Here is a 27,981-nt window from a genome sequence, read left to right as displayed (position 1 = left end):
TTTGCATTTCCCCGGTGAAACCCTCGTTATCCTGCTCCACAAATCAACCAGCAGTTTTAGATGTCGGGACAATTCTCGGGTAGCGTTGTCCTCATAAGCATGGACTTCTCGAATTTCATAAATTTCGAGAACTCGCACCCCTCGATTGAACCGGAGTAAAAGTGTCAATTTCCTAACGATTCAATCTAACTCTGCTTGTTGGACAGTTGGTTTTTTATAGCTGGGCTATAGATGTACATATGTAGTTGCCTGCACCTTTGGGTTTGATTTTTTCGCTCTCTGGCGAAAATTGCGATCGAAACAAAAGGCTCCTGCGGCAGCGAAGGGGGAGGGGGTGGGAAAACAATACGAAGGCATTTGGCAATGCGCCTAGCAATCAGTGCTGCCTTTGTCCTCAATCCTGGAGATTTCACACTGTTTAGCTTGACATTTAACTGTCAATCAAGACGGCAGTATGGCATTGTTGGACTCCTTGCCGTCCTCTGTTTGAGTCCTTCTGGGTGCACTCAAAAAAAAATGTTGGGCGTTCTTGTGGAGTTGATTTTGAGATATCAAACGTAATATTAAAAATCTTTTTTATATTTGTGTAACAATTAAAAGAGATTATTAAAAGATTTTTAAAAAAGATTCACTGCTTAAACATTTTGAAAACTTCAAATGGAATTATCATGAAGTTACACAGTATTGCATTCTACGGAATTTTCTGCATGATATTCTCTGGTTTTCTGAAAGATTTTTTTATAAAGGGAATGCACAATTTCTTTGAGTGCATGTCCTGTCCGGCAGCCGTGAAGTGTGACTCGAATCGAGGAGATTCAGTTGGTTTGGCTGAGATTTGAGATGGAAGGTGCGAGTATGACAGCTACCATAATGCCATTACGCGCAGCAGGAATTTGACTGGAGGAGCGCCGCAGGACTTCACACTGAAATAAGGAAAACTCATTAAATCGGAGCTGAGACAAAAGGAAACCGTTGGATATATTGGAAATTCGAAAACGGTTTTCTTAGACGGCGAAGCAAGCCCTCAAAAGTGAAGTCAGTCGAACAATGCACTGCATGGGATGTTGCAAAGAGAGCGAGGAAAACTGTGGCAGTCCTTTCAATGTTTTTCCTTATTTTCCGCCTGCAGCTGTGACTGTGTGAGTGTGTGTTTCTGTTTTCGAGAGAACCACGACAGCTGTTACCCGTGGTGAGTTTGCTCAGCCACTTTGCAGACTGCAAAACTCACCACTCTCTCTTTTGGCTCTCTCCCTCACTATACCACTCTCATTTTCCTCACTGGGTCATTCGGGGAAATTTTCTCCGACTCTCTCCACAACTTTCCTCCTCTCCCATTTCTCTTTGTGCGTGGGTGACACATTTTTCGAACTCCAATTTGTGTCTGTTGTTTTTTGCTTTTGATGGCTTAAACTAAAATAATTAATTGATGGCTAATCATTAGAGGCTTTTAAAGACTCCTCTGTTTTGTTTTATTTTTGGAAGCTTTTTAGGCAAATAATCAAACAGAATGGCGGCAGACTTTTAACGTAGACTATGGCAGCTCCACCTACTTTTTTCGCAATTCCTTCGCCACTTCCGTTTTTCCTATTTTCCTTCTTTCTGGTGGTTTTCCCAGTGACTTACTTTTCGCTAAACAATTTTTCGGTGTCAATGTCGGCTTTGTTGTTATTTTCACTGGCGCTTTCCTCTTCTTCAGATTGCACACATGCTTTCGAAATTCCTTCATATTTATTGGCAATTTCATCTGTTGCAAGTTTTTATTTTCATATCGTTCTCTTTTATGTGGGAGCTATCTCAACGTTCAGGTCATTAAAGTCTTGTTTGGGTTGGCTTTTTATTGGAGAAAACACTTTATATGGCTTTGAGTGTTATAGGTAACACAATTTCGGTGTTGATGACCAGAGATATGGGTGTTAGTTTACGCATGACATGATGATATTGAGGTAGGTAAATATCGTGCCAGAATGTTTTGGTTAGATTGGACACAATTTTATTGTTTTTATTTTTTTTTTTTTAAACCTAAGGGTTAATGCAGCCAACATTAATACCCCACTTTAAGTTAAGATTACATTTTTCATAAAGTCTGCTTAAGGCTGTCTTAAAAAAGTTAACGAAGGCTACAGTATGTTATAAACCACAGGATCATCACAAAAAGTTTTATTTTCACTTGCCATTTTATATTTCCAACTGAGTACATTGCCCACACGAAAAGTATCTTAAGATTTCATGTTCTCCATCTGTATCTTTCGTCAAGTGTTCAGTTTTTTACTGCTGCTTCTTCAATTTTTGACACACTTTCCAGGCGAGTTTCAGTTTTATGCTCGGTTGAACTGAAATAGTTTACCCAAACCCGAGCTGAAAGCACGGCAGCCGTTTTGCAACCACAAATATGCAGCAAGGATGTGGTGGTGGGTGGAAAATTTAGGGGAAAATGGAGAGCGGTGAAAGTGGGAGGAGAAAGTGGGATTAACTCAACCTGAGCATTAAAGTGCCTCTCGGCTGTTTTGTGGACTGAGCAACTGACTTTGATTTCTGCCCGCAAGGTGCGTGTGTCCCAATAATATTCCCCCTTTCGTTTATCCCTGACAATTGTCAGTCGAGTGCACTGAACAAAATAGTAATGGCTAAATATAAAATAGAAAAAAATTTTACTTGTTAAAATAAAGTTTTTTGATAGATATAGTCTTCATATGGATACAAGATATACTATCTTAAATAATAGCACAACATTTTAATTTCATCATATGGTTTCTGCAGAAATTGAAATTTTTTGATGCCCTTGATTTCAATCTGCCAGGGTTGCCAGGAAAATGTGGAAAGGGTTGCATCTCCTGCTCTGCCATGGAAACAATCGAAATGGCAACCGAACGATAGGATGCCGTCAACATTTTTCTGCCATAATCAAAGTGAATAAATAACATGAAAGAACTTTTTTCCCTTTCCGCCAGAAAATTCTCTCCGTATCTGAAAACACAGGCGACAGAGCAATTAGAAATCAAATTTTCTGTGCACAGGGAGTGAGCGAGAATAAATGGTTGGGGACTCTAAGGGAAATTAATTAAAATATTCCGGAAAGGCAGAAAAAATGTGGTGAGGGGCATAGAACAGGGCAATTAGATTTCATTTATTTCGTTCTACTCTTTTTTTTTATTGTTGCTCCACCGACCACAACAAATGATGGCATGGACTAGGTTAAGTTGGGTTCTGAAAGGAGAGTGAAATGAAGACGGGAAAACTCCGTGGGTGGGGGGAAATTAAAGAGGACGAAAAAATGAAATGAAAAATCCTCAAGCTATCTGGCCACTAATTGCGTACAATCTTGTAATATTAATCCCTTATTGTGAAGGGATTTCTACGTGTGCATCATTTATCTTAAAGGATTTTGGCTAAGGTTATTAAAAAAGATAAGTGCGATTATTTTCAAAAAGCGTTCTTTAAATGGTGCTTAATCATTTAAGGATCTACGAAACATGACCAAACCACATGCAATTCCATTTTTATAATGTATACTCAATTTTTACCATATTACAAAGCATTTTTTCCGCCAAATAAATACGTGCACAGCTTTAAATCCATTAAGCCCCTTCTCGAGTTTGAACAATTTCAAGCGAAACGCCATTAAAATCATGTCAATTGTAATACGAGAGTAAAGCTTCGATGTGACCGTAGTTAAGCCCGTCTCTTTTCATTCAACTTCTGTGTTCTTGTCGCACCTTTTTCCCCGATTGTTACAGTCCATTTTTTGTTAGGCAGCTTTTAGTTTTGATGTGCAGGGCGTTAAATTTGTCAAAATCCTCTCGCTTGCTCTTTTGCTGTGCGAATATGGTCATCCTGCTCCCTTTTCCCCTGTGCATATAGAAAATGTCATACAAATAAATTTTAATACCACACACACCCACACACACACACGCACACTTGCACCGTGAAAAAATGTTCTGGAAAAGTTTCAAGTGCAGTGCAAAGCGCACACCTCAATTTTCCCCAACGGCAGCCCGCCAGCCCGCTAGCCCGCTAGCCACGCCCACTTTTTCCAGGCTGTGCAAAAATGCCATAAATTAAATTTTATAAAAAACAATTACAGAGGAGCAGAGACCGCTCCCGCCCTGCACTTTTCCCCCGGCTTTCCGCAGGAAAACCTTGACAGGTCTACATGTGCCCAGGCTGTGGTTTACACTTGTAAGCATTTTCTGCCCAAGCATATTTCATGCAGAAGGACCCAAAAAAAAAATAATATAAAATGTAGGGAAGGAAGGAAATCCAGGGACTAGCAAGCAGCATTTGCAAGTGTGTAAATTTTATTATTTTTGCGGAAAGGAGGAGGAGCCGACTTTACCTGCATTGCTTAAATTAGCACTGCCAAAAATATGTGGGGCAACAGGTCGCCTCCTTTTGGGTACAATTCTACTTTCTACTTTCCTTTTCGCTAAATTGGCAAAGGGGTGGTGGGCGCCTGCTTTCCATACATCATTTCCGCTTTTATGCTTTTTTATGTCCTTTTAATAGATGTCTCTGCATTGGAAGCAATTTATATTCCTTTTTTAGCCAAGGAATCTGCAAAAGGAGTGGCGGCAAATGGGCATGGTGGACTAGAAGTCCTTGCCTGGGTCCTGTCGGTGTCGTTATTTGCATTTTATGTATTCAAATTGTGACATTTACACACATGCAATCGCACATACTCGCACTCCTGTATATTTCACGCACACCCCAAGCTGAAAAATTAGCAGAATATTAAGTTTATTAGTACATAGAAGCTTTCGAAAATAAATAAATATAAAAAATGGGGAAAATATTTAATACTATGAGAAAATATAAAGAAAAAACTAAATTTGTTGTAATATTTGTCAGGAACAAGAACTTTCAATACAACTTCCTCGTTATATCTCATCATATTCTCACTAAATATTTCTCTAACAAATCTGAAATTGTATCTATATCTCTGAATTTAGCTGTAGATATTCCGGGCCCTCTCATAGATATTCATTTGTATGTCAGTGGAGTCCTTCTCGTATTCCAAGCCCCTTTTCCACCGTTTCCACTCATCCTGCACGAATGAATCTAATTGCGCAAATGTGTGTTAAATTATATTTTTGCATACGCAGACAATCTGGGGAAAGGGCCAGAAGGGGTTAAGGGGGCGGCGGAATTCCACCAGAGGCGGAGCTTAGGGGGATATGTATATGTGCCAGCTGGGCTCCACATCCTACCTACCCGCACCCAGACACGTGGTTGTTCCTCTGGTCTTACCATCTAAATCTAACTGCCAGGTGTGTGTTTGAATATGACGCCCTCTCTTTCGCACAACATTTGCCCTCTCTCTCTCTACGAGGGCCGTGTAAGCAGTTCTCAGGGCTACCAGCATGGATAGGATCAAAAAATATGTTACACTTAATTATCGAATGAAATATCTTGGAAGAACCCGCATGGGGAGGGCATGATTTTGTAGTCTGATCAAGTACTAATGAAGGCTGAGAATTCCTCTAAGAGAAGCAGCTGGAATAAGTACATCAAAGAAAATTCAAATTTAATGATTGTGAGACATTTATTAAGTTTTTTAAACTGTTAACTTTTTTTTTCTTTTATCCATCTTGAAATACACCTGCTTTTTTTAAGATCATCATATAAGAACTTGCGAATTCGTCGCCATAATATTTGCCCTGGTAACCTGAAGAATAAATCTGTGGCAACCACAGACCATATAGTAAATACCTTGGAATATCCCGAGCCAAGGTCGCACATTCCTTAATGCTGCGCAACCTTCATAAACTTACAACTTTTGAAATCCACCCGGCACCATCATTCGAGCTATGTTTCGGATGGGTAATATGGGGAGGGGCTGTAAGGGAAGGCAGCGGAAGGATACGGCATTCTTTGGTGGTATGTATGGCTGGTGTGCCATAATTGTCAGTAGCTTTTGTTGAATAATTGCTGCCATGCCAGATGCCAAAGCATCAGAGGAGCAGGGCGGGCTACCGAGCTACCGCCGTGTATGGCACATTTATGGCAATGCCAATGGCACTTTACCTGTGCCACCAACATCATTACTATTGCCATCATCATCGCTTTCAGCGGAAGCCAACAATGTAAGGAGCCGTGGCCATGACTCTACTCTTCAGTTGGGGCGAAATTTAATACATTTGGATTTAAAAGTCAAGACATGCGGCGTTGCCAGGGATTGGGGCTTGAAAGGGAAAGGTGGGGTATTGGAGTGGGAAGTGTGACCCAGGCACACAACAAATTGCGACCTACACGTTGTATTCTACTTTGCATAAATTACAAAAGCACAACTCACTGAAAAACAAACTCCCAACACACCCGCAAAATCCCCATTCCGTTCCGTCCCGGCAACGTGCAACATTTTTATCAATTAGTTTAATCTTCTGTTCCGAGGGGAGAAAAGTCAGTCCCCCCATTCTTCTCTTATCACAGCAACAAACAGTTGACAGAAGTTTTCTTTCGCTGTATCTTCTTTTTTTTTTTGGGAGAGCTGACACCAGGAATCGTTAAAATTGATTTTGATTTCGCAGAAGAGCGTTTCCAATCTCGCCGCAGACAGTGAAAACTTCAGACAGTGGCAAATCAGGCAAATTATATTAATTTCCCACATTGTCAAATCCCATTCGCATGACAAAAAAATCTCCGATTGAGTTCGTTCCCAACTGGGAGACACACACAAAGAATTACGCAGAAAATCGATTATTTTAAAGCAGAGAAAATGGGAAATGGGCAAAGGACACCCGGTTCTGGTCCTCCGGTTATGTTTGGGCAGAACTTTTGGCAAACGGCAGAGACAACTGCCCAAACAAATGGTCGGAAAAAAGATTACTTGAGTGAGGACAAATGCACAAACTCAAATTATAGAGGAGGCACAACTACAAAAAGAAAGTTTCCAAATTTGATTAGAGAAATTGTAATGCTCTGAAAAATGCAGATAGCTTGAATATTTTAAGGGATATCCTTATATTATCCTAAACTTATATAAGGGCTGTTAGTGCGGATATAGAATTTTATATATTAAACAATGTTATATTTAAAATATTAAGCTAATGTTTCCTAAAGTATTTCTCCGTAATATATAGTTTATGGATAAATAGATATAATTTCATAGCTGTCTCGAAATGTACTAAGACTTTTAATCTTTTCTTAAAAGTATAGTGCACTGATGGAGCTTTTGCCTTTTGAAGAGTATTCCGCACAAGACAGAAAAAAAGGAAAACAGCAAAAAGGCTGATGGCCTGCCAACACATGGGTGTGTCACACAGACAGGGGCCAACGCACACTACCACACAATCTCTCACACACTCACACGGACGGAGACCGAGTGGGGGACACATATAGTTGAAAAAACACTAAAATGCTCTTATTCAAATGCAGATTATCCCACACGCACACACACACCACGACAGTTCTACGGGCTTAGGCCAAGGATTTACTTTCATTTGTGCAAGGAGTGCGTGCCTGTCGCCTACTTTCCAAAACCTTCAGAAGTAGACAAATTAAGTAGATCCTCGAGAGCGGAGACAAAATTTAGAGCGCACACATAGACATCGCTCGAAAAGGACACTTAAGTACCACCTCACATAACTCGATTTGTAGTCCTTCAACCTTTCCGTGAGCCTCAGTGTTTCCTGGTCAGTCCAGAAATGACCAGTGCTGCTTTTTAAGTGGTGTCAACTGTTGCCTCCATTTTCCATCCTTAAGAGTCCTGTGATTTTCGGGACTGCTCCCATTCGCCTCCCAAATCGAAACAAGGATATACTGACGTTTTGCCAATTATCGATTTGACACATTTCTGAGTTGTCGGTGCCCCAACATTTTGACACTCGCATCTCGGTTATTGTATATATTTTGGCAGTGGGTTTTCTCTCAAAATGGTCAATGGCGAAACAATAGCAAAATTGAATTGGTTTTCGGATTATCAAATTTTGTTGGCCACAAAACGCAGGTAAAACGAAATGAAACCAAAACCAAATCGAGAATTTCGTCAGTTGCCAATTTGTCATTGACGAATACGAAACGATAAGCTTGAAATTGTTTGACAAGTACAAACCGATGTTTAACTAATGAGTTGGACGTGATTGAATCAGTCAAAGTGGTTTCAAGAACTGACGGACAGAAATAAGCTTGCGGAAATATAACTCTAGAGAACAGAAATTATAATGTATTTAAGAGTAATTTTTAAAAGCATTGTATTATTGTGATACATAGACATATGAATATGAATGACATTAAATGTATCCCCAAATTTAACTTCATGCACAAGTCCTTTGAAATCAGAGACATTAAATAGCGTATCGATTTGGTTTAACGAAAAACAGAAGCCCATCGATAGATTTTATTAGGAACTACTTATTTGTATAGCACTTTTTTCCATCTAACTGATGTACTTTACTTTTTGTTCTACTTAAGCCCAAAGATATTCCATTCAACTTTTTTGGGTCTCAAATTACGTGTTGTGTCAACAACAGTTGGCCTGAATGAGGAGAGGAGCTCTTCAAGTGCCCGCCCTTCTGCGAATAGGTCGTAAATCCTATTAGATCCTCTGCAACATGTGACGGCCCTCAAAGAGGTTGAACGGATAGCTGAACCGAAGCTGCAACATAATCGGCTTAGGATCGTTTGCCAACAATCGATGCTGTCAACGAGCCGTCTGAATAGAAGAAATATCTGGACAGAACTGACAGAATTTCGATCCATATGATCGATCTGGTATCAACGAAATTGGACCAATTTCCGATTCCATTTTTATCAGTACCGAACGGATATTCACAACTTTGCAGTCAAGTGTAAGAAAGCCATCTGGTTTTCTAGAAGTGTTAAAATCGAAATTTAATTTATCAGTCCCTCTGGTATTTGTAATGATATCCATAAAGATTGGCGTATATAAGTGTTTATCAAAACTTACTTTAAAAAAATGCCTTTCTTATGTATAAGTCATAAAAATAGCATAAAAAAATAATACAAAGTCATAAAGTAAAACCAAAACACAAAAAAGTCACATCAAAATAACCGACAACAGTTTTCTTTACTATACTGAATACCTATCGTAGAAATATAGGTCTCTCCTAAGATGATATTCACACCTATAACATGCCATCTGGTAGCCCATCTTGGATATCTACAAACAACAAAACCTAAACAAAATCTTCCTACAAAATTGCTCTTAACTAGATAGCCCGGTCAAGCTGATCTTGTTTATCGGAAATGACTAAACACTTTGCTTGTATCGATCTAACAAGTTCTTGCCCCATAATTTGATGCCTCACCGAAGACCGAACCCATAAAAAATCAAAGAAAAAACAGAGCCAGAAACCCAAGAAACTATTTATCAATCTGCATTTAGGGTTGGGCCCACATCAAACGAGATCGTGAAAGATCCAAGGAGTCAGCTGACTGACTGACGACTCCCAGGAGATGACTCTGGAGAAACCAAAGCGAAGCGAATAGGAAAACTCTGTGCCGGCTGTAGGGATCGCATCGGATCGGTTCAGATCGTTAGGAAAAGCAGGGAGACCGGCACAGGGCCATATGGCAACCCCTGTCTACTTTTAGGGCCCGCCTCTGACTCCGGGCTACGCCATATGTTTCACTCTTTCTTCGGTAATTATCCTTTACTCGCCCGCTCTTTCTACTCTGCACTGGAAAATCCTTTTTGTACTGAAAAACTAAAGTCAAAGACTCTGAAGGTTAGCATTAATACTAGTAACAAATAATAAGAAGTTCAACATAAGTAAAATTCAATTCATTTTGATTAAATTGTCAGAAATTATTAAATATTTTGTAGCAGTTTTTTAAAATAAAACCATATTTACACTCCTAAATTCAATATTCGTATTTCTTCTTTGTCTAACCTTCTTTATTCCCAGTGTATGCCCCTTCCTGTCCCAGAATTAGTCTCAGTTTTTTCAATTTTTGGGTCTTGTTGCACAGACCAAAGCGGCTGCCGCAAAACTGCACAGCGTTAGTACGAGTAGGTCGTGTTTGAGTATCTCATGGATGCGACCGCGGCTAATGCGCTTATGTACGCTCAATAAGACGCTGACAGCCGTGTTTTTGGGGCCTTCAAGGTGAAGGGCGTGCCCGAGACCTCGGCATTTGGTCTGGAAAAGGTTTTCCTTGTACACAGACTCATAAAACTTGCACCGGCTGGCCAGGCACTTCTGTGGGTGTCTGGTTGTGCGTTCGTTTAGCATAATCTGCATATGTCTCCCGGTGCAGGCACTAAATCTAACGCCCTCGAATCTAGAGCACTTAGCGCCAGCTGCCTCAAGCAACGAGTGTTCCAAGGATCATCTCCTTCGGCGCAGCGGGACTCCTAGTTTGGTTTGGGCTAGCTAAGTGCACTGGACAAAATAAATGTTATAGAAAGAGAAGTGATGTACCATATTTTAAGAAAATGTGAGATTGAATGACATTGAGCTGTATTGATTAACAACTATTTAAGATTCAATTAAAGATCTAAACAACACCAAAATCTCAAATGTAATAATGAAGAATAGTTTATTTATTTAGAGCATATAACGAAACCTATCGGAATGTGGTGCAATCTTATTTCTCAATGTGTACTTCATTTTTGTTTGTATTTTGATACTTTTGGTGTCATTTATCATGACCTTCAGCTGCACTAAAAATAATCACTCTAGTTGGGAATGATGAAGAGCATCGGGCTTGGAATGAGAGTGAGTAAATAAGGGCTATAGAGATAATGCGATCGGTGACGATGTACATGAAGTACTCATGGCTGTGTCAAAGTAATCAGCTAACTGAAAGTTTGATGGTCTCGAAGGAGGTCGGAAATCTATTTTTTTATGGAACAAAATTAAACGCATTCGACAGTGTGAAATATGAGATTATTAATCCTGACCTTTCTTAACCCAGACGAGGGAAATCAAATTAAAGAGCAGAGATAAGTTTATAGAACTTTAAAGTAAACAAAAGAAAGATTGAAACCTTACAATAAATACCTAATATATTCAAACCCCATTTGGCAATTAATGCAAACCTGCTGCGTTAATGAAAATAATTATAATTCATAATATTGTTTTGCTAATATTCGCATCTTTGCCTTACTAATTATTCGTCACTTTCTCTCTTTTCCTTTCTTCCTTTTCCCCTCACGTTTTAATTATATTACTGAAATTTTAATTTTCGTATATCATTAGCATAGTTCTCTCCTCCAGCTACCAAATTCCTCTGCTTTTTTATTTGAAATTCAACGAATTAATTTTGTTGTTGTTTCCGCTCTCGAAAAAAGAGGAGCGTGAAAACGAAAAATCTGCGCAGTTTTCCAATCGCCCGCTGACTTACTAACTTAACCAACAAGCCAAGCTTCCTGCCCTCCATCCCCTGCGATATCCTTTGCCAATTTGACCCCCTTCGGCGCCCCTGCATCACCTCTTTGCCCTGCCATGCCCCACTTGGCCCTGACTTTTTGCGTACAAGTGAATTTTAATTTAATTTCCCTACAACTAGACGTTGAGCTAGACGTGAGCTGAGCGAACAAGCACTCCCCCCAATCCTCCCGTTTTGTTCCCTCACCGCCTCCCCTTCCCCACTGCTGGAAAACCTACAGCTGCGGTCAGAAAATCAGTTGGAGAGAATCTGCAAATAATTAAAGCGTTTACCGCATTTTGAGGATTAACTTTTGAGTGCTGCGCTTCCACAAGCTGTTACTCAACTCAGGAGTTCAACAAGAGTATTAAGTCGATTCTTTTAAATACACATTTCCTTGAAATACATCAAAATTGGTAAAGTAAACAAATAAAATGTTATCTATTATATAATATATTATTTATTTATTATATATTTTATTTAATTGTAAATATTTCCCAGATAACGATTGTTTTCCAAAAACTATGTAAGGTCAAAAACAAGCTTAATAAATGCTTATTATAATATATATTATTATGAGGCATTAATTAACTCAATATATTTCCTTGAGTTTTTACTCGTGCATCTTCGAAATTATAAAATAACTTTCAAACATTCTTAAAGCCATCTGATGACTATTTTTTTCGCCACGACTGTAGGCAGGATAGACATAGCTCTGCTCTCGAGATCCTGGCGCTTTAATTGTGTATGGCATGACAGCGCACAAAATGGCGTCGAGAGTTGCACGTCATCAGGCAGCAGGGCCACTCCCCCTCAGCTCCACCGCCCCCTTGCAGGGTCCCCACCACCCTCTTGAACACTCCGATCTCACCGTGCTGTGTGCGATTTTCGTATTTAGTTAAACAAAATTAAAACGTGATTTGTTTTCTTGTTTTCGCCTAGCACTTGCTCCCTCCAGTTTCCCGACTTCCTTGGCTGTTTGCACATTTTTGGCATTCCTCGAGTGAACTACGACGAATGTTTTCGGTGGCCTTCTTCATTAGGTTTCGGCACTTGGCAGACTTAAAGCGTTTTAAATTCAATACGCCACAGCCTACTGTCCCGTCAATAGAAAATTTATTGCATTTACAAGTCGATTTATTATGCAGGCAATTCGAAGAGGGGGAAAATACACAGGGGCAAACGAATTTTCCAGGAAACGATAGTTTTCCATATTGAATTCCCTGAGCTCGGTGAAATTCGTAATATATGAATATACATATTTATTTATGAAATATATTTACATATGTTTAAAGTCTGCATAAATATTTATTCGTTTGATTATAACCGAATACTTAAAAATAAAATTTTATGATATGTTCTTATATTTATTGCGTTCTCTGTATGATAGCTGTAACCCATCAAAAGTGTCTTCGGGTTTCGGTTTTATTTTTAGTTTTTGTGCTAGTGCTGCTGCTGCCATTTTCCAATCTGCACTTTCATTTGAAACGCTGCTGACAATTTCCATTTGGCGACTCCCGCCAGCTGTCTTCCTGTAACTTGGTTTCCTCGCTCCTTCACTACCGAGCTGCGAACCAAACCGCAGCTGGTAACCAACTGACGTTTAGATTTGATTTGAAATGTTCAAATTACCAACATTATAAAAGCTGAACAGCTCCGGGACAGTCGACTATCCAGACCATGCAACCCACTCGCGCCCTCAGCTCCATCCATGGCCACCCTTTCAATGCCCACCCACCCACTCCCCTACAAGGTTTCAATTTATTGGGTGGGTGTACCGAAAAGTTATTGACTTTCAGGGCAGAAATCTATTAAGATCGAAATTATTACATTACAATTTGTATTATAACTAATATTTGAAATGAGCCTTGTTCCTACATATTTTTGTACTTATTTAACTACAGCAAGCTCGTAAAAATAAAAAGTATTATTGTTATATTAGTTTTATATTAGTACTCCTGCAACATCCCCCGCATCGCTCTTGGAACACTCTTCCCTTCTGTATTTATCCAACCGTCTGTATGTAAATGTGGTATAGATCCATCTGTGGGTGTGTGTTTTAAACGCATCAAATGCTTGCGTGTGATTAGTTTGCATACAACTTGACAGAGACGAGTGCGGAGAAGACAAGGAGCTCCTCTGATGATGATGATGATGGTGGTTCAGATGGTGGCTCAGTTGATGACGGGGTGGTGCTGGGGTCTGCTGAGATTCGGTGTTGGTCGGGTTGCCAAGGATGAAGAATCCCTTTGTTGACAAGTGCTGCATGGCATCAGTCATTCCTGTCCTGTCATTTGGCGTTGCTTAATTTCGCGGTTTTCACGCGCTTTCAATTCCGTTCTACTGTCCCCGATCCTTTGGAAAAACTTCGCCCAACAACCATTGGTAAATGAGCATTTTTGGGGATACTAAAAAGGAATTGATAATTACTGTGAACCCGATTCGGATTAGCGTTGTGATGGGCTTGCTAGTTTGTTGTCTAGTTAGTTAGTTAGTTGGCATGAAAAAATTGGTGCAAATTGCCTGTAATTTTGAACGGGGCCAACAGCTAACTAACCATGGTCCAGAACGATTGCCAATGGCCAACAGCACACAACATGAGTGCCTAGTGTCGAAAAATTGGGGCTAATGAGCATTTGAAATACGCACAATTGTGACTATAACACGGGAATTGGACCCTCAAAGTTCGCCGGTTTCCCCCATGCACTTGAAATAATTGTGGTTATTATTTCTGAAGTTTTACGTAAAAAGGAATATTGGCTTATATATAGTATTTCTTACCTAAATTGATTACATAAAATAAAATTCATTACACATAATATTTCCATAACTGATCAAATTTTTATTTTTACTTTTCATATTGATTTCTTCTTATTGAAAGAACGACAAATAAGCACTAAAAAGTGCTGACAATCTTGGAAAGTTTTGAAGCAAAACACAACTTTATCTCCATTCCTACATATTAAGCAAATAGTAAGATTTAAGATACATGTCTGAAAAATTAAGAAATTTCGATGTTATGTCGAAAATTCTGTGTGTATTTCCCTTCACAACTAGTAGCAACCGTTAACAGCTCCTGGCAACTTGTTAACAAGCTGGCACCCGCAACAAGCTCTCGGCTCAAAGGGGGTGGAAGGGGGAAGCTCGTAGGGAAATTGGAAGGAAAAGCGAGGGAAAAGCGGGGGCAAAACGGCAATGCTGCTGGCTGTGTGTTGACAATTAAGCCGGTTAATATGATTGCCACTTGATGTGCTGATGCTGAATGTTCGCTGCTGCCTGCAGACTGATGATGGCTCCTGATGAGGACGAGGATGCTGATTGCGGGCTGGGGAATATGGGATGTGGGATGCGGCTGAAGCCACCCTTTTCGTCCACCGAAATGAGCGAACGCAGTGCGGCCCTAAACTTATAGCCGAAAAACTTTACCCTAAGTGTACTGTGGATATCGGCGATTATTTTCCCATGAATACACCAATTAGGACTTACAATTGCGGAAAAAGATATTTAACATGTATAAAAAAATACTTACATCAAAACATAAAAGTAAGAATGGTTAAAGACGTCTTGCTATTTTAAAGTGTTATAGTTTTTAATCAAGGACATATCGAATAATTACCATAAATCTTTGATCCATTTCCCATTGCAAATGAGTGACCTTATTTAATGTGAAGGGATTAAAAACGTTTCTAATAATCTATAGCTAGTGGTAATCTAGCAAGAAGTCAGGTTAATGACTTGGCCTTCAAAGAGTGCATTCAACTTTCGTATTTCAGCCAGGTTTGATTTTCCCATAGATTTCCACAGCTCACCTCCATTTCCGCCCACATTTTCTAATGCGAACTTTGCGCGCAATTTGTTGCCGTTGACAGCTGTGAGAAAAGGCGAAAGGGAGAATTTGTTCCTGTTTCTCGATTCTCAGTTCTCGCATTTCTATCTCTGTCTGCTGTTGTTGTGCCGTCTCTGTCGCCGCATTCAGGCCAGGATGTCAGCGGCAAATGCAACTGCAACTGCTGACATTCCCATTGTCCTGGAGACCTGAAAAGATATAGCCAGAACAGGGGAATGAGACAGGGATATGGGCTGCAGAAAGAGAGGGCAACTGGGAGCGTGAGTGTGTCACAAAATGCTAACGACATTTTGTTATTTACTTATTGCATTCATTTAGCTTGAAGTAACCGTCCCACTCTTTCACTCAGTGTCCCCTCCTCTCTACAGCGAAAATAAACTATTCAATTTTGAAATATAACCTAAATTAATTGGTTCATGCAAAAAATGATATTTGTTAACAAATTAATTAATTTATGGAATTTGGTAAACATTCTTTCCATAACAGAATTTACTTCTTTCAATACTTTTACGTATATATCTGTAGTAAACAATTTTTTTCTTTCTGCATTTTTATAAGTTCTTAAAGTTAGCATAGAGAAAATATAACATTTTAGTCTGTTCATTTAAAGGCAATGATCGAAACATCTCCCAAGTATTTTCCACCGTGTATGCGTCTTTTGCACATTTTTAATCTGGGTGCCTTTTGTATTGCACTTAACTTGGCTTGCAGTCTTGGCCCGATGCACTCTGCCCCACCTCCACTCATTCGCTCCTTGCAGAATGCCTCACAGCCCCTTAGAATTTAGCCAGGAACAATGGGCCTCGCATAATGGGGCAAATTGAATTTGAATTGCTTGGCTGGTTGGCTTGGTTAACATTCTAAGCGCACTCACACACTTAGAGAGGGACGGGTAGAGGGCCCTAGATAAAGACGGGACGAACGTGTGCAGGCTGGTCACATTTCAGATTCCCAATAATGCTTATTGTCAGGGAATTGAATGCGAAAACAATGCCATGTCCCAGAGTCCCTTACTCCAGTGTCCTGCCATTGTGAGTGGCTTGGTAAATATTATTCTTCTTTAAAAATTGTCCAATGCCCCAGGATAGAAGAACAAGGAGAAGACAGCAGGAAGAAGGGGCAGATTTTCTAAAAAAAAAATCGTAGAAGTAGGAAAGGTTATGACAAGCACAAACCATTTGTCCCGAACAAGATAAATGAGAAAAAATTAGAGGCACACAGATAGCTCATAGAAATCAATTGAAGTCGAGTAGAAAATCAACAGCGTATTATTTTCCCCTCGACCATTTTCTTGGATTCTTTGTGCGTTGTGGCAAATGACAAAGGAGCAATTATGAGGAGCAACCAAGAATGTAGAGAAGGAGCCACAAGACTATGGCGAGGATTCGGATTTTAATGGAGAGGCAGCAGCCTCAGAAGAAGTGCTGAAAATCAAGCGAATTGTAATTCAAACATAATTGTGATTACCAATGGGCAAGGTGTCTTCGCAATTGAGAGATTCTTTTTTTTTTTTTGAACGCATTTTTTGTGTAAAAGTCCGAACTGGAGAACAATTGCAGATGGATTTCTGCCACACCACTTGGCAATGGCATTGATTGTAAGAAATAAATGAGAAAAAGTGGTTAGTGACGAAGGGTAAGCCTATTAATGTATTTTGAAAGTAGAGCTTGATATCAACAATGTTCTATTTATTTAAGTTTTCTTATTTTATGGGGCTTTCAAAAGTATAATAATTTATTACTGATTTAACAAAACGAGCTGATAGGCATCAAAGATATTGTGTTTGTTGTGACTTATCTAGTCTATTGAAGATACCAAATTATTTAAATAATTATCATTTTGCAAAACTCTTATCCGTAAGAAATATTTTTAAAACATACAGAATTCCAGAGGCTAAAGGAACAACCTAAATGATATTTCGATTTCGAACCGGAAAAGGATACTTCCTCATTAACAATCCCTAACTAACTTCTTTGGCTGAAACTTCTTTCAGTAAATCCTTTTCTGAACGAGGAACCGGAAGCCAGATAATTCTTCCAGTATTAATCACCCTCAACTTGACCTCAAGACCGCAGCCACAGGATACCTTTTCAAGCCCATTAAAGAATAATTCATTTACCGGGTCGAACCTCCTCAATGGGTTTATCTCATCCAAAGGCAATCCCTGCTTAACATATGTATTTACGGACCGCAGAGCCAAAATCCAAAATCCAAAATCCGAAATCCAGCATACAGAATCCAGTGCCGAAAACCTGTATCCGTTGCTGGTTTGCCATGACCGATTGGACAAACAACTATACCGAAATGCTAATCCTTTTTTCCATTTTTTCATGGTTTCGTCGGGTGAGTTCAAGTCCTTCATTTGTGCAGCTGTTGCAACGAAAATTACTTTTTTCCGTTTTTGTATTTGAAAGGGACAAATCCACTGATCCACTTTGCGTACAGTAGCAGCCGCCTCCGTTGTTTTGACAAAATGTTTTTGTCGAGTGCCATTGACTTTGGTAGCAGTCGGTAGTTTGGTAACTGCAACTGCAGCCCGCATTTACCTGACAAATGATGATGACAACTTCCGCTTCTGGCTAAAACCCTCATCCCTCCCAGCACATATTTTAATTTTCGAAACAATCCGGCAAAACAAAATACGAGAAAATCAGGGAGACACGCCAAAGTCGAACGGAATACGCCGAGAGTTTTCCTGTCCGGCCATGTTAAGAGGATTATGTCCATTCCGGAATGCGAATGTGTGGGTGAAACTCGCAATTTTTATGAATATGGAAAAGCCGCTTTAGACGGCAGAGGAAATAATAACAAACTAACGAAACTTCAAACAAAAGCATCGCAACGAAGGAGTTAGGATGGGTGTATATGTTATTTGAGCTGAGCAATGATTACATGACCGAAAACCAATTTGAAGAGAGATTGTTTGGCAAAAAATGAGGAGAGTTCTGTACGAGATGAGGCTTAACTCATTTGGAACAAGCAAAATCATATGAATTTGGCAGACTAAAAGGTTGATAAAGCTCAGAAAAAGTATGTTCCTTAAATAAATAGTAGATATTTAATTGAGACACATGAAAATTAATTGTACTGCTTTTTGGAACTTTATTGTAATATCATAAGCAAAACATACCAATGGCCTTTAATCACTTAGAATTTATTTCACCCGCTTTTAGCAAGTTTACCATATATTCTCCCATGCAGTTGGTTCTTATTTATGGAATCATACATCCCATATGAATATTTACTCAACCCATCCTCCAATAATTTTCTCCCCAAGTAGTGGAATGCAATATCCAAAGTTGTCGTATTCCCCCTGCATTAATTAGTTTCGCTCTTTGCCAATTTGTCACAGAGCCTGATGTCAATGCTCTGGCAATGCGAGGGCGAGATCCCGAACTACACCCCCACAACTCCCCCTTTCTTGGGTCTTAAAGTCTTAGCCAGGGGGGACTTTAAGTTTTGGCGCCCATAAATATGCCATAAAACTATTTGAACGGTCGACTAGATAAAGGGGGCGGACAGTCAGCGAGCAAGTGTAGCGAGCAACCAAAACAACCACCAGACGACGACTTCTGGGACTACTGACTATGCCAACCAGATAGACACTCCTCTCCCAGGCCCATAACAAAGTTAATAATAATAAAGCAGGGGCGGAGAAGTCAGGGGCACGCCCCAGACAAAGTCCCCGCCAAATACGATTACAATTTGTTACACTTACGCAGCACAAAAGTAGTCAGCCGCCACCCCGCACCATCCCATTTTCATTCCGAATCCCAAGTTCAAAAGCAGGCAAGTCCATCTTCTCCGTGGAGTTGGACGCCAAACAGTCGCCAGTTGTTTCGTCTTCGTCTTGTGGTTACACAAATCTCCAGACTGGCATCAAAAGCAGCACCAGTAGTTCAAACAGAAGCATCAGCAACCTGACCAAAGAAATGCCCAAACGAATGTCCGCATAAATCAGAGCGTAGTTTGCGTCTGAGACAGAAAGGGGGAAACGGTGCTTCGGCTGCCCAAGGGGATGTTTCCTTCTAATCAAAATCAAAGCAAAGGGGCGGGCGGCACTGCAAGAAAATTGTAGTACAAATCATCTTGTAGTCTATCTCAAGGCCTTCAAAATGTGGCACGAAGTTACTAACCTGCATTTATACCAAATTATAACTGAAACATATTGAAAAAAATAATATCTTGGATTATTCATTTCCTTAAAGATAAGATGTTGCAAAGCGACTTAAAGTTAATTTTCAAAATATTTTGCCACACGTTCCATCTCGAATTTTCTTTCTGTGTAAACCCATTGGAAAACTCACTGAGGAAAATGTCGAAAGGGCAAAGGGGAAAACCACTCCCCGAGAAGAGCGCTGCACACTCTCGCTCGACGATCAGCCGATGCCAATTAATTTATCAAAGTCAGTGCAGTCGGGAAAGTGCCATGCTCAAGACAAGGCCACTGGGAATTAAACGACAATGAACGATCCCCATTCATTGGGTTATTAATACAGCACACTCTACGTATCTGTAAGATCATCGGGGAATCGATTCCGGAAGCGGCTGCAGTTGCCGTCCACATTTCTTTCTTCCCATTCTTCCCTTTCTTCTCGGGCCCATTCAGGTAAACTCATTTGACTTTTATTAATTACAACTAGATTTTTATTTATAACCAGCAAATTGTTTACAATTTATCAAATTGGCTTAGTGTTGCAACCGTGTACACATATGTACACCTTTATAGATACATAATTATCAACATTTCAATGTTTTCCCGTTCAGAGACGATCGCTGTATTTGAGCTTCTGCCATCCGGCCCTTTGTCGCTTCATTTCTCTGTAGCTGTTAGGCAGTCCGTAGAAAAAGTATATGGAAAGTCCTATGCGAGTGGAGAAGCGATTAGTTTACGGATTTGGGGTATCTTAGGCATGCACTTCGTTTTGACACTTATAATACCTCTTTGTTTAATACTTTTACGACTAGTTTGAGTTAGCTTGGCATGCGGGCTAGTTTATGTGGCACTGTGAGGGACTAGGTCTAAGTCTTGGATTTATTTTATAATATATTTCATATTTAGACGATTGTTTACTAAGGATTATATAGATTTACTTTATCACTCAATTTCGTTTAAATGGTTACATTTGTATGCATTTATTTAAATATATATTTTTCAAATATATATATATATTTTTTTTTGTATTTAAAATCTTTAAAGGACCTCCAAGCTTAACCTCACAATCCACCGTGCACTTATTATCTAAGATTCTAACTACAAACTAATAACTACAGCTATGCTAAATATGTACAGGACCAGTTACATTTGCATTCCGATTCACATGCTGGACCTAACTACTTTTAACTGGGGGGTAAAATGGCACCCTCTTTGGTTTCACCAGGGGCTATTGGGCTTGGATGGGTTGGCATGGGGGACCGTAATGTACAGGTAGGAATGGAACCCCCTCAGCTTTCGAGCTCCTCCACTTCTATGTAGGTAGACTGCGGACGTTGGCGACGCACCAGGTCCGGATGTTGCTGTGTTCGGTGTGAGGGACCCCGCTGCAATATGGCCTCCAATTTGGCTTTGAATGGCAACGGCTCCGGCTCCGGTTGCTCGCCAGGATCCGGACGCGTCTCCGTCTGCGATTCCGGTCGCAAAAGCGCCGGGTTCTTGGCATCCACGATATGCTGGCGATTCAAACTGGGTCGCTGTTTGCGTAAACTAATGCTGTTGATGGTCTTGTACAGAACCGGATCGAATTTAGGTGGACGCGGTATGTTGCTACCAGCCGCCGCTGCAACTGGAGCTGCAATAGGACCTGCACCGGGAACTGGGTCCTTTGAGGGGTTTCCTGTGGTGGTGGGCACCTCGGCGGGGACCTCATCAGCATTACCAGTCTCATTACGGTCGATTTTCAGCTCGCTGATGGCCTTGAGCATTAAGCGACGCACATCGGTTTCGCTTTTCGATTGCTTTAACAGCGGCCTTGTTTTGGGCTCCTCAGCCTGCACCTGCTCCAGCTCCTCCTCGCCATCCATGTCCTCGGCTCTCTTGGCCACTACCTTCACCTGGTGGGCATTGGCATTCATAATGATGTGGCTTAATCGGTCTTTAAACTTGGTCGAATGCAGCGGATCCTCAATGATTGAGGCCTGGGATATGATGGAAGTCTGTGAGCCCAAACGCTGGAACACAAACACTGGCTTGGCAGCCTCAGCGCCATTTACAGATTCAGCTTCCTCCTCCAATTTATCCCCTTTCACCAAAGGAACCTCTTTGGCCTTAACTTTCTCCAACTGTTCGTAGAAAGCCTCGCTATTGAACAACTCCTCCAGCATTTGATGGGCGACCAGCTTGCATTCATCGTATCTACTCAATTTAAGGGTAATCCCACTTTGGACTTCATCATCATCGCTGCTACTGTGAACGGTGGCCACAATCACGGTTTCTATAACACTTGGATACATTTCAGAGTCCATGCTGAAATGCCGCTCGAAAATCATCTGTTGTTGGAGGTCCAGCTCCTGTTGTCTTTGCTGTGTATCCTCGGCATTCAGGACATCGTCCAGCATTGCGATTACCGACTGTTCGTCCTCCCGCGATGGAGATTCTGGGTTGGAGCCCAAAGTGGCAGTGGAATTCTCACTCTTGTTGTCCTCCACATAAAACACCTTTCCATTGGCATTCTTTATTTCGACCAACTCGTCGCCCACATCACTAAGATTCTGAATTCGATCCAGGCTACTGCTCGGACTCTTCTTTAGCTGCGTCTCTAGGGTCAAAACACTCTCCTTGGATATGCAATGATACTCCTGCTCTCGACTTTCTTGTAATCCCTTTAGTGCCTTGTAGAAGGCCCATCTCTCGGGGTTTCTCTTCGCCGGATTCTTGCAATCGTACAAATACCAGCATGCAAGAAATACGGGTATACCTAGGACATTTAAGTTAGTACAAAGGTGCAACATGCATTACATTCTACCACATGCAAAAGTATTTTAATGTGGAGTGCGACTCACCCACAATCATCCAGACTCCAAATCGTATCCACGTCCAGGTGTCCAGTTGAAGCATTAGATATATATTGATGAATATACTGATGGCAGGAACAATCGGTACAAAGGGAACTCTGAATAATCTACGACGAGCTTCTCTTGGCTGGAGGCAAATCAGAAAGATCACCAGAAACATTAGAACGACTAACACAATCAGGAGTGTCAAGGCCCAGACTTCTTTGGAGGCGATTAAGGTATGCGCCTGCATAATAAGCACTCCTATGCCCAAAGCAATTAGGCCTAAATAATAGAGAAGGAGTTATTATAAACTAAAATAATTTAATTTAATTGAATATATACAATACTCACAAAACAACGTTGAAAGCACTCCCACAATCCTTGAGGATATTGCGTTGGGCTCCTGGACTCGATGAACATTAAACAGTTGTGTGCATACTGAACCGAATGTGAATCGCTCGGAACTCGAAGTCAAAGAAGTGGTTTCCGAAGCCCTCACTTCCCTCTGTCCTGGATTCTCGTCCACCTCACAATAGTCCATATATCGCAGAAGCATTATGGATATGGCCACAACGCTGTAGGCCAACAAAGTGCCGATTGAGAGCAGGCTGACCAGTTGGGACAAATCGAAGAGTCCGGCAATTGCGGCCGTGAATAGAGCTGCCACAATAGATCCGGTGACTGGAACTCGAAATCTCGGACTCACTTTGCCCAGAAACTTAAACAAAAGACCATCCTGGGCCATCGAGTACATAACCCTGGGCAGTGGAAAGAGTGCGCCAAAGAGACTGGCCAGCAGACCCACCAAACCACCTACGGTGACAATCCACATGGCCACTGGCCAACCCACATACTCGAAGGCATATGGCAGTGGTGCGTTAACATCCTGGATATAGTACGGCAGCATCAATGTCAGTACAGTGGACACTCCGAAATAGCACAAAAAGATAATCAGCAGCGAGAGCAGAATTGATTTCGGGATATTTTTACGAGGATTTCGGACCTCTTCTCCTGTGGTGGCGATGCAATCGAATCCCACAAAGCCAAAGAAGCAGGTGGCTGCTCCACGAAGAGTGCCTTCAAATCCAAAGGGGAAAAACCCACCGGATCCGATAGTAGAATTCGCACTCACTGTACTTGGATCCACCGTCCAGTTGGAATAGTCAGCTTGGGAGATAAAAAGGAAGAACATTAGCTTATTAAGAAACGGAATCGGAAATAAGACAATATGATTACTCTATTAGGTTTTTGAAACAATATATAATATAATACCCAGGATTTTCTTTTTATACAGTGGTAATTTGAGAGCTTATATAGCTCATATAGCATTAGTCTATATGATTAGGTCAGCCCAGTTGAAAAAACACTCACAATTATATATTTACTCAAGGTTTAAGAAGTGAGTAAATGAAACTATATTTACCTTTTATAGCGCCAGCGATTATGACAAATCCCAAAATAAATATATTCAAACACGTCACAAAATTGTTTGCCATAGTCGATGTCTCCACGCCAAAGGCCAGTGCAACTGAAACATTTAACGCATTTTAAAATTATTTTCTATTTAAATTTATCAGTGCTCTTACCGCCAAAAACAACCACTAGGCCAAAGGCCAAAAAGTCAAAGTAGCTGCCCAAGAAACTGACATTCATAGGAGCAACCTCGGCGAATGTGTTTTTCAGGGTATCATTTAGTAGGGAGTCCAGGTACAGGCTGATACCCCTACAAACACTTGCCGTTCCAATAACGTATTCCAATATGAGATTCCATCCAATGACAAAAGCTACGAATTCCCCGATGCAGACATAACTATATACATAGGCCGATCCAGCCTTGGGAACTCGAGCGCCAAATTCCGCATAGCAAACTCCTGTAAAGAAAATATGAAAGATACAAAATATTTATTTATATAGTCAGCTATATAGTTTGTTAAGGCAAAAACAAAACTTCAGCGGTTTTTATTATAGATGTTTTACTTTAGTCAAAATCGAACTCACCTGCCAGCAGAGATGCCAGTGCCGCGATGGCAAACGATATCATCACCGACGGACCCGCCTGATCCTTGGCTATCTGTCCGGCCAGCACGTAGACCCCAGCTCCCAAGGTCGATCCGACGCCCAGGGCCGTGAGGTCCCATAGACCCAGAACTCGATTCAGCTTCGTTTCCCCCTCGCTGCCATCCGCTTGGAGATTCTTGCGCCGGGTGAGAACCTTCCAGGGCGAGATCTGGCGAACCATGGCTCAGTATCTATCTCCCTCGATTGGCGGAAAGTTCAGTAAACTCTGGAATTCTGAAACGAACAAAATTCGCCGAGTGTCTTTCAGAGGTTTAGACAAGATCATAATGCACTTCGATCGGCGTATTGTCTTATCTTGTGACGCCGTTTGATTGTATAATGCAAATAATGGAGCTCAAAATGTAATCGTAAATGGCGGGGCTATTGTGAGTCTGAACTCGATTGTTCCACTTAGAATTCAGTATAGGTGATATATACATAGGTTGGGAGTGCTATGTGCGAAGGTTTTAGAGGTGTAGAAGTTTGAATGGAAAAGTTTTCGAAAGCGCCTTTCACAAAGAAAGTTTGATAAGAAAACGGTGGGGGTCTTAAAATAATGGAAAATGTGTAGTATAACTTGGAAATAGTTAAAATTGGCTATTAATTTCATATATACGTAAAGTATTCAAAAAAAATTACAAATGATGAAAAAGGTAGAATAGATTACCAAGATTTGAAGTCCAATTTCAATGAACATAAAGAGATCCTGATTTAGTTTTTTTAAATACAATTTTTACCGACATGCATCAGGTGTGCAAACAAAACTCGCATGTTTTTGAGAATTAACTTAAATACGCAACTGCATCCGCTGTAAATCATTCATTATTATTTTTTTCTAAGAGGTGACTAACCAAAGCACCCACACCTTTTCCACACTTTGATAAGAATCAGATGCTCAAGTTTTTACGTAGAATATCTTGTGCAGCTTTGTTTGTCTTTCTATTATTAACTTTATAATTCGTTTGCTCTGCCCTAAACGAAGATAATTAAGTGGGTCTAGGTGAGTTTGCCGGACTTGTCGAATGCAAAGTTATGCTAAGTTTATATAATTATGGTAAACTTGATTCCGCACTCACCGACTTTGAAACACAGCCGTCCTCACTTACATATATTCGATTCCAAGTGCAGTTGTTGCTCCAATGCACTCTAAGCTAATATTGTCGCCCCGCCTTTGTCTGTTTCTTATTAATGAATTGGAAGTCGTCTATTATTAATTTTCTCTCACTCAAAACAATAGAAAACGGACAACAAGACTGTGACCGACATACTTGGCGATCTGGGAGCGTCTGTCTGCAGCCTGTTGGTGTCGTATTACAGCCGCGAATTCTTCGCACACTCCTCCTAAGATAAGACCACCAGGCCGGCGAGCCGAACTCGAGTCTCCTCCGCCACCCGACGAGAGGCACTGGTAGCCATGGACGAGGAGAGCGGGGTACACGGCGAGAAAAAGGTTTCTTCAATTATAGGGGTAACAATAAATCATTAGTAGTGAACACCGTATATTAAAGATAACGTAACAAAACAATTGGTCAAAAATTATAATTTGAAATCCATTAAAAAATTATCGAAAATACTTTTAAACTTTTTGTAAGCAATATTTTGTAACTACAATATAAATCAAAATTTAATTATTTTACTTAACCCACAATACGATCAAGGCAAAAACTTAAAAACTTTTCTTTCATAAAGATCTATTCAAAATGTAATTTCTCTTATTAGGGACTCAGATTCTATGCAACCCATATAAAAGTAATATTTTATCTTGTTTATTATCCATAAAAACAAATAGGGTATAATAATTTCAGAACGAAACACAAACATATTTAATGTCGATCTTAAACTGAAAATAATTTTTTATAAATTGATATGTACGTAGGACCGATAAATAAATAAACTGTAAGAAAGAAACAGCTTACTCTTTTAAATAGACTGGAAAACTGGAAGACTGGAAAATCTAAGTCTAGAATAGGCGCGATTTCTCTCAGTGCACATCCGAAGCAAAACTGATAAGAGACGAAGGCGACTTCAAGTCGTCGGGATTTAGGGGAGATAAGGCGCTATTCGGGGGATCGGAGGGTTTTCGAGATGATCTGGGTTGTAATTAGAGCGAAAACAAAAAAATTAGCAGGTGTGCGAGCGGGAGGGGCGTAGGTGCGAGGGAGAGGGGCTGAATCACACTGTGTGACGTCGCATTTTGCTGGTTTTGTTTTTGATGTTGCTGCTATGATATGACTGCTGCTGCTGTTTGCTTTTGTTGTTGTTTTCCGACTTTCGGTTTTATGATCTTGCGATAGCGAAACAACAGATTTTTGTTCTGTTCTTGTTGCTCTTGTTTTTGCCGCCACTACAAGGCAATTCCAGAATTTTGTTATTTATGTTGCTTTAGATAACACTGTTTGAATTCACGTTTTTGCTTCATTTCCGATCTGCCGGTTTTTTTGGCTTTAGATTTCGAGCATTCGTACTTTTCTCCCGCTCGTGCTGCTATCTCTTTCTCGCAGCGTATCGCTCTCTCATTCGCACTGGCACGCCGCAGCTCGCTTGTTGACGGTTTCAGTGTATAGCGTTAACTGAAAGTGTAAGATAATATTGTGGCCCCTATATATGGAGAGCGCTACGAGAACTGGCCGTCTATATAGTGGAATGCAGTAATAATATCGCACAGACGAACACAATTATAAATGCTTTCTGCTCGTCTTCGCACTGCTATTGTTTCACATTGTTTTTGGTCTAAATGTTGCTGTTTTTATTGTCGTTAGCTGTCGAGTGTCAATTTTTCAATTTGAAAAAGTGGTTAAGTCGGTTGATGAGCTCCGCTTTATATTAGAATTCTAGTATTTTGCTATATCTATTGACTTCCTCTCAGTTTGATTGATAGAATCAAAACTGCATTCGAATTAAAGAACCCACCTTATGTGTCTTATCTCGATGAAATCTACGATTACGTAAACTCAGGCCATATAAGAAGGTGAATGAATGGCTGGATTTCGTAACTGCAGATATGATTTGCTGATACCAGATAAGCCGATTAAACAAATCTGGTTCGGTGGTTGCATTGCTCAGGTGTGTAGATATTCCCCGTATAACCGACTATTTCTACCAGCGATTGCCATTTGTGATTTCAATACTTTTACTCACTAATTCTTGTCGACCATATTAAATTCGTTTGTAAGCAATGCAAGCGTTACCAGCTGTTTAATTATCTATTAACTGATTAGAAACATTGTTAAACCAAACCCAATTTTTATTGAGTTTATTATCACGTGTGTATTGCTCATTTTTTCCGTTTTTATATCTGATACTTCAGAGTATAAGTTTCACGTCCAAATTAATCACAAGACGAATGTCATGAGAACTCATATTCTTCGAAGTACTAATTTATTTATTAATTTAATTTATTTTTAATTTATTTTATTCACCTTCATTCGAATATATAAATTATATTTATAGAATTAAGCTATGATATCTTATAGATTTTTCGCAACCACGGCAGGATGTGTGATATCAACAAAACGAGCATTGGAACATTAGCAGAATTTTGCTGATAAGATACTCGTTCACACTTTCCCCGTTGGAGTGGGAAAAATCACATCATTGCCGCTTTGGCTATTCAGAATGTTTGCTGGGGTATTAAAATTTTACTGCACCTTCTTGATGCCGCCAGACAAACAGATATTCCACATATATAGGCAAACATATATGGGATGGAGGAGCAGGAGGAGCTGAAGGAACAGGAGCAGACTTCATCACATGTG

At 40.3% G+C, this 27,981-nt stretch overlaps 2 protein-coding genes and 1 long non-coding RNA gene across 9 annotated transcripts; 1 reads left to right on the top strand and 2 right to left on the bottom strand.

Annotated features, from left to right (window-relative positions):
- Positions 1 to 4,277: 4,277 nt before the first annotated feature.
- Positions 4,278 to 7,709, bottom strand: LOC123327218. Its single transcript, XR_006541779.1, has 2 exons — positions 7,573 to 7,709; positions 4,278 to 4,709 (listed from the first exon to the last, which is right to left on the bottom strand). It is a non-coding gene; the product is annotated as an uncharacterized LOC123327218 (long non-coding RNA).
- On the top strand, positions 5,590 to 6,979 carry LOC120284789. The gene is made up of 2 exons (XM_039293760.2): positions 5,590 to 5,874; positions 5,938 to 6,979. The coding sequence occupies exons 1-2, from the start codon at positions 5,805 to 5,807 to the stop codon at positions 6,216 to 6,218; spliced, it is 351 nt and encodes a 116-aa protein (XP_039149694.1). The 5' UTR covers positions 5,590 to 5,804; the 3' UTR covers positions 6,219 to 6,979.
- A 12,090-nt stretch (positions 7,710 to 19,799) lies between the features above and the next one.
- Positions 19,800 to 26,619, bottom strand: LOC6738134 (cationic amino acid transporter 2). Of its 7 annotated transcripts, none has more exons than XM_044922857.1 (9): positions 26,143 to 26,619; positions 25,495 to 25,680; positions 25,303 to 25,407; positions 24,167 to 24,487; positions 23,755 to 24,039; positions 23,592 to 23,696; positions 22,520 to 23,335; positions 22,175 to 22,450; positions 19,992 to 22,089 (listed from the first exon to the last, which is right to left on the bottom strand). In XM_044922857.1, exons 4-9 carry the CDS (start codon positions 24,405 to 24,407, stop codon positions 20,621 to 20,623), a joined length of 3,192 nt encoding a protein of 1,063 aa, XP_044778792.1. In that variant the 5' UTR covers positions 24,408 to 24,487; positions 25,303 to 25,407; positions 25,495 to 25,680; positions 26,143 to 26,619; the 3' UTR covers positions 19,992 to 20,620. The 7 variants fall into 7 exon arrangements, with proteins under 7 accessions (XP_016031964.1, XP_044778792.1, XP_016031967.1 ...); XM_016171516.3 differs by having other exon boundaries at positions 24,167 to 24,460; XM_044922858.1 differs by having other exon boundaries at positions 24,167 to 24,460; positions 25,333 to 25,407.
- Between the last annotated feature and the right edge of the window lie 1,362 nt (positions 26,620 to 27,981).

Source organism: Drosophila simulans, chromosome 3L (assembly GCF_016746395.2).
Source record: "Drosophila simulans strain w501 chromosome 3L, Prin_Dsim_3.1, whole genome shotgun sequence".
Taxonomy (NCBI): domain Eukaryota; kingdom Metazoa; phylum Arthropoda; class Insecta; order Diptera; family Drosophilidae; genus Drosophila; species Drosophila simulans.
Note: the sequence above shows the minus strand (reverse complement) of the source record. Positions and strands in the feature narration are given on the sequence as shown.

What these genes read in the sequence shown, in the direction of transcription:
- LOC120284789 (XM_039293760.2), top strand. Translation starts at nt 5,805, where the DNA reads ATGTTTCGGATGGGTAATATGGGGAGGGGCTGTAAGGGAAGGCAGCGG. An exon ending in GGATACGGCATTCTTTGGTG is followed by an intron (nt 5,875 to 5,937) that starts GTATGTATGGCT and finishes CTGCCATGCCAG; the next exon opens with ATGCCAAAGCATCAGAGGAG.
- LOC6738134 (XM_016171514.3), bottom strand. Translation starts at nt 24,407, where the DNA reads ATGGTTCGCCAGATCTCGCCCTGGAAGGTTCTCACCCGGCGCAAGAAT. An exon ending in CCTAGTGGTTGTTTTTGGCG is followed by an intron (nt 23,697 to 23,754) that starts GTAAGAGCACTG and finishes TAAATGTTTCAG; the next exon opens with TTGCACTGGCCTTTGGCGTG. An exon ending in AATCGCTGGCGCTATAAAAG is followed by an intron (nt 23,336 to 23,591) that starts GTAAATATAGTT and finishes TTATCTCCCAAG; the next exon opens with CTGACTATTCCAACTGGACG.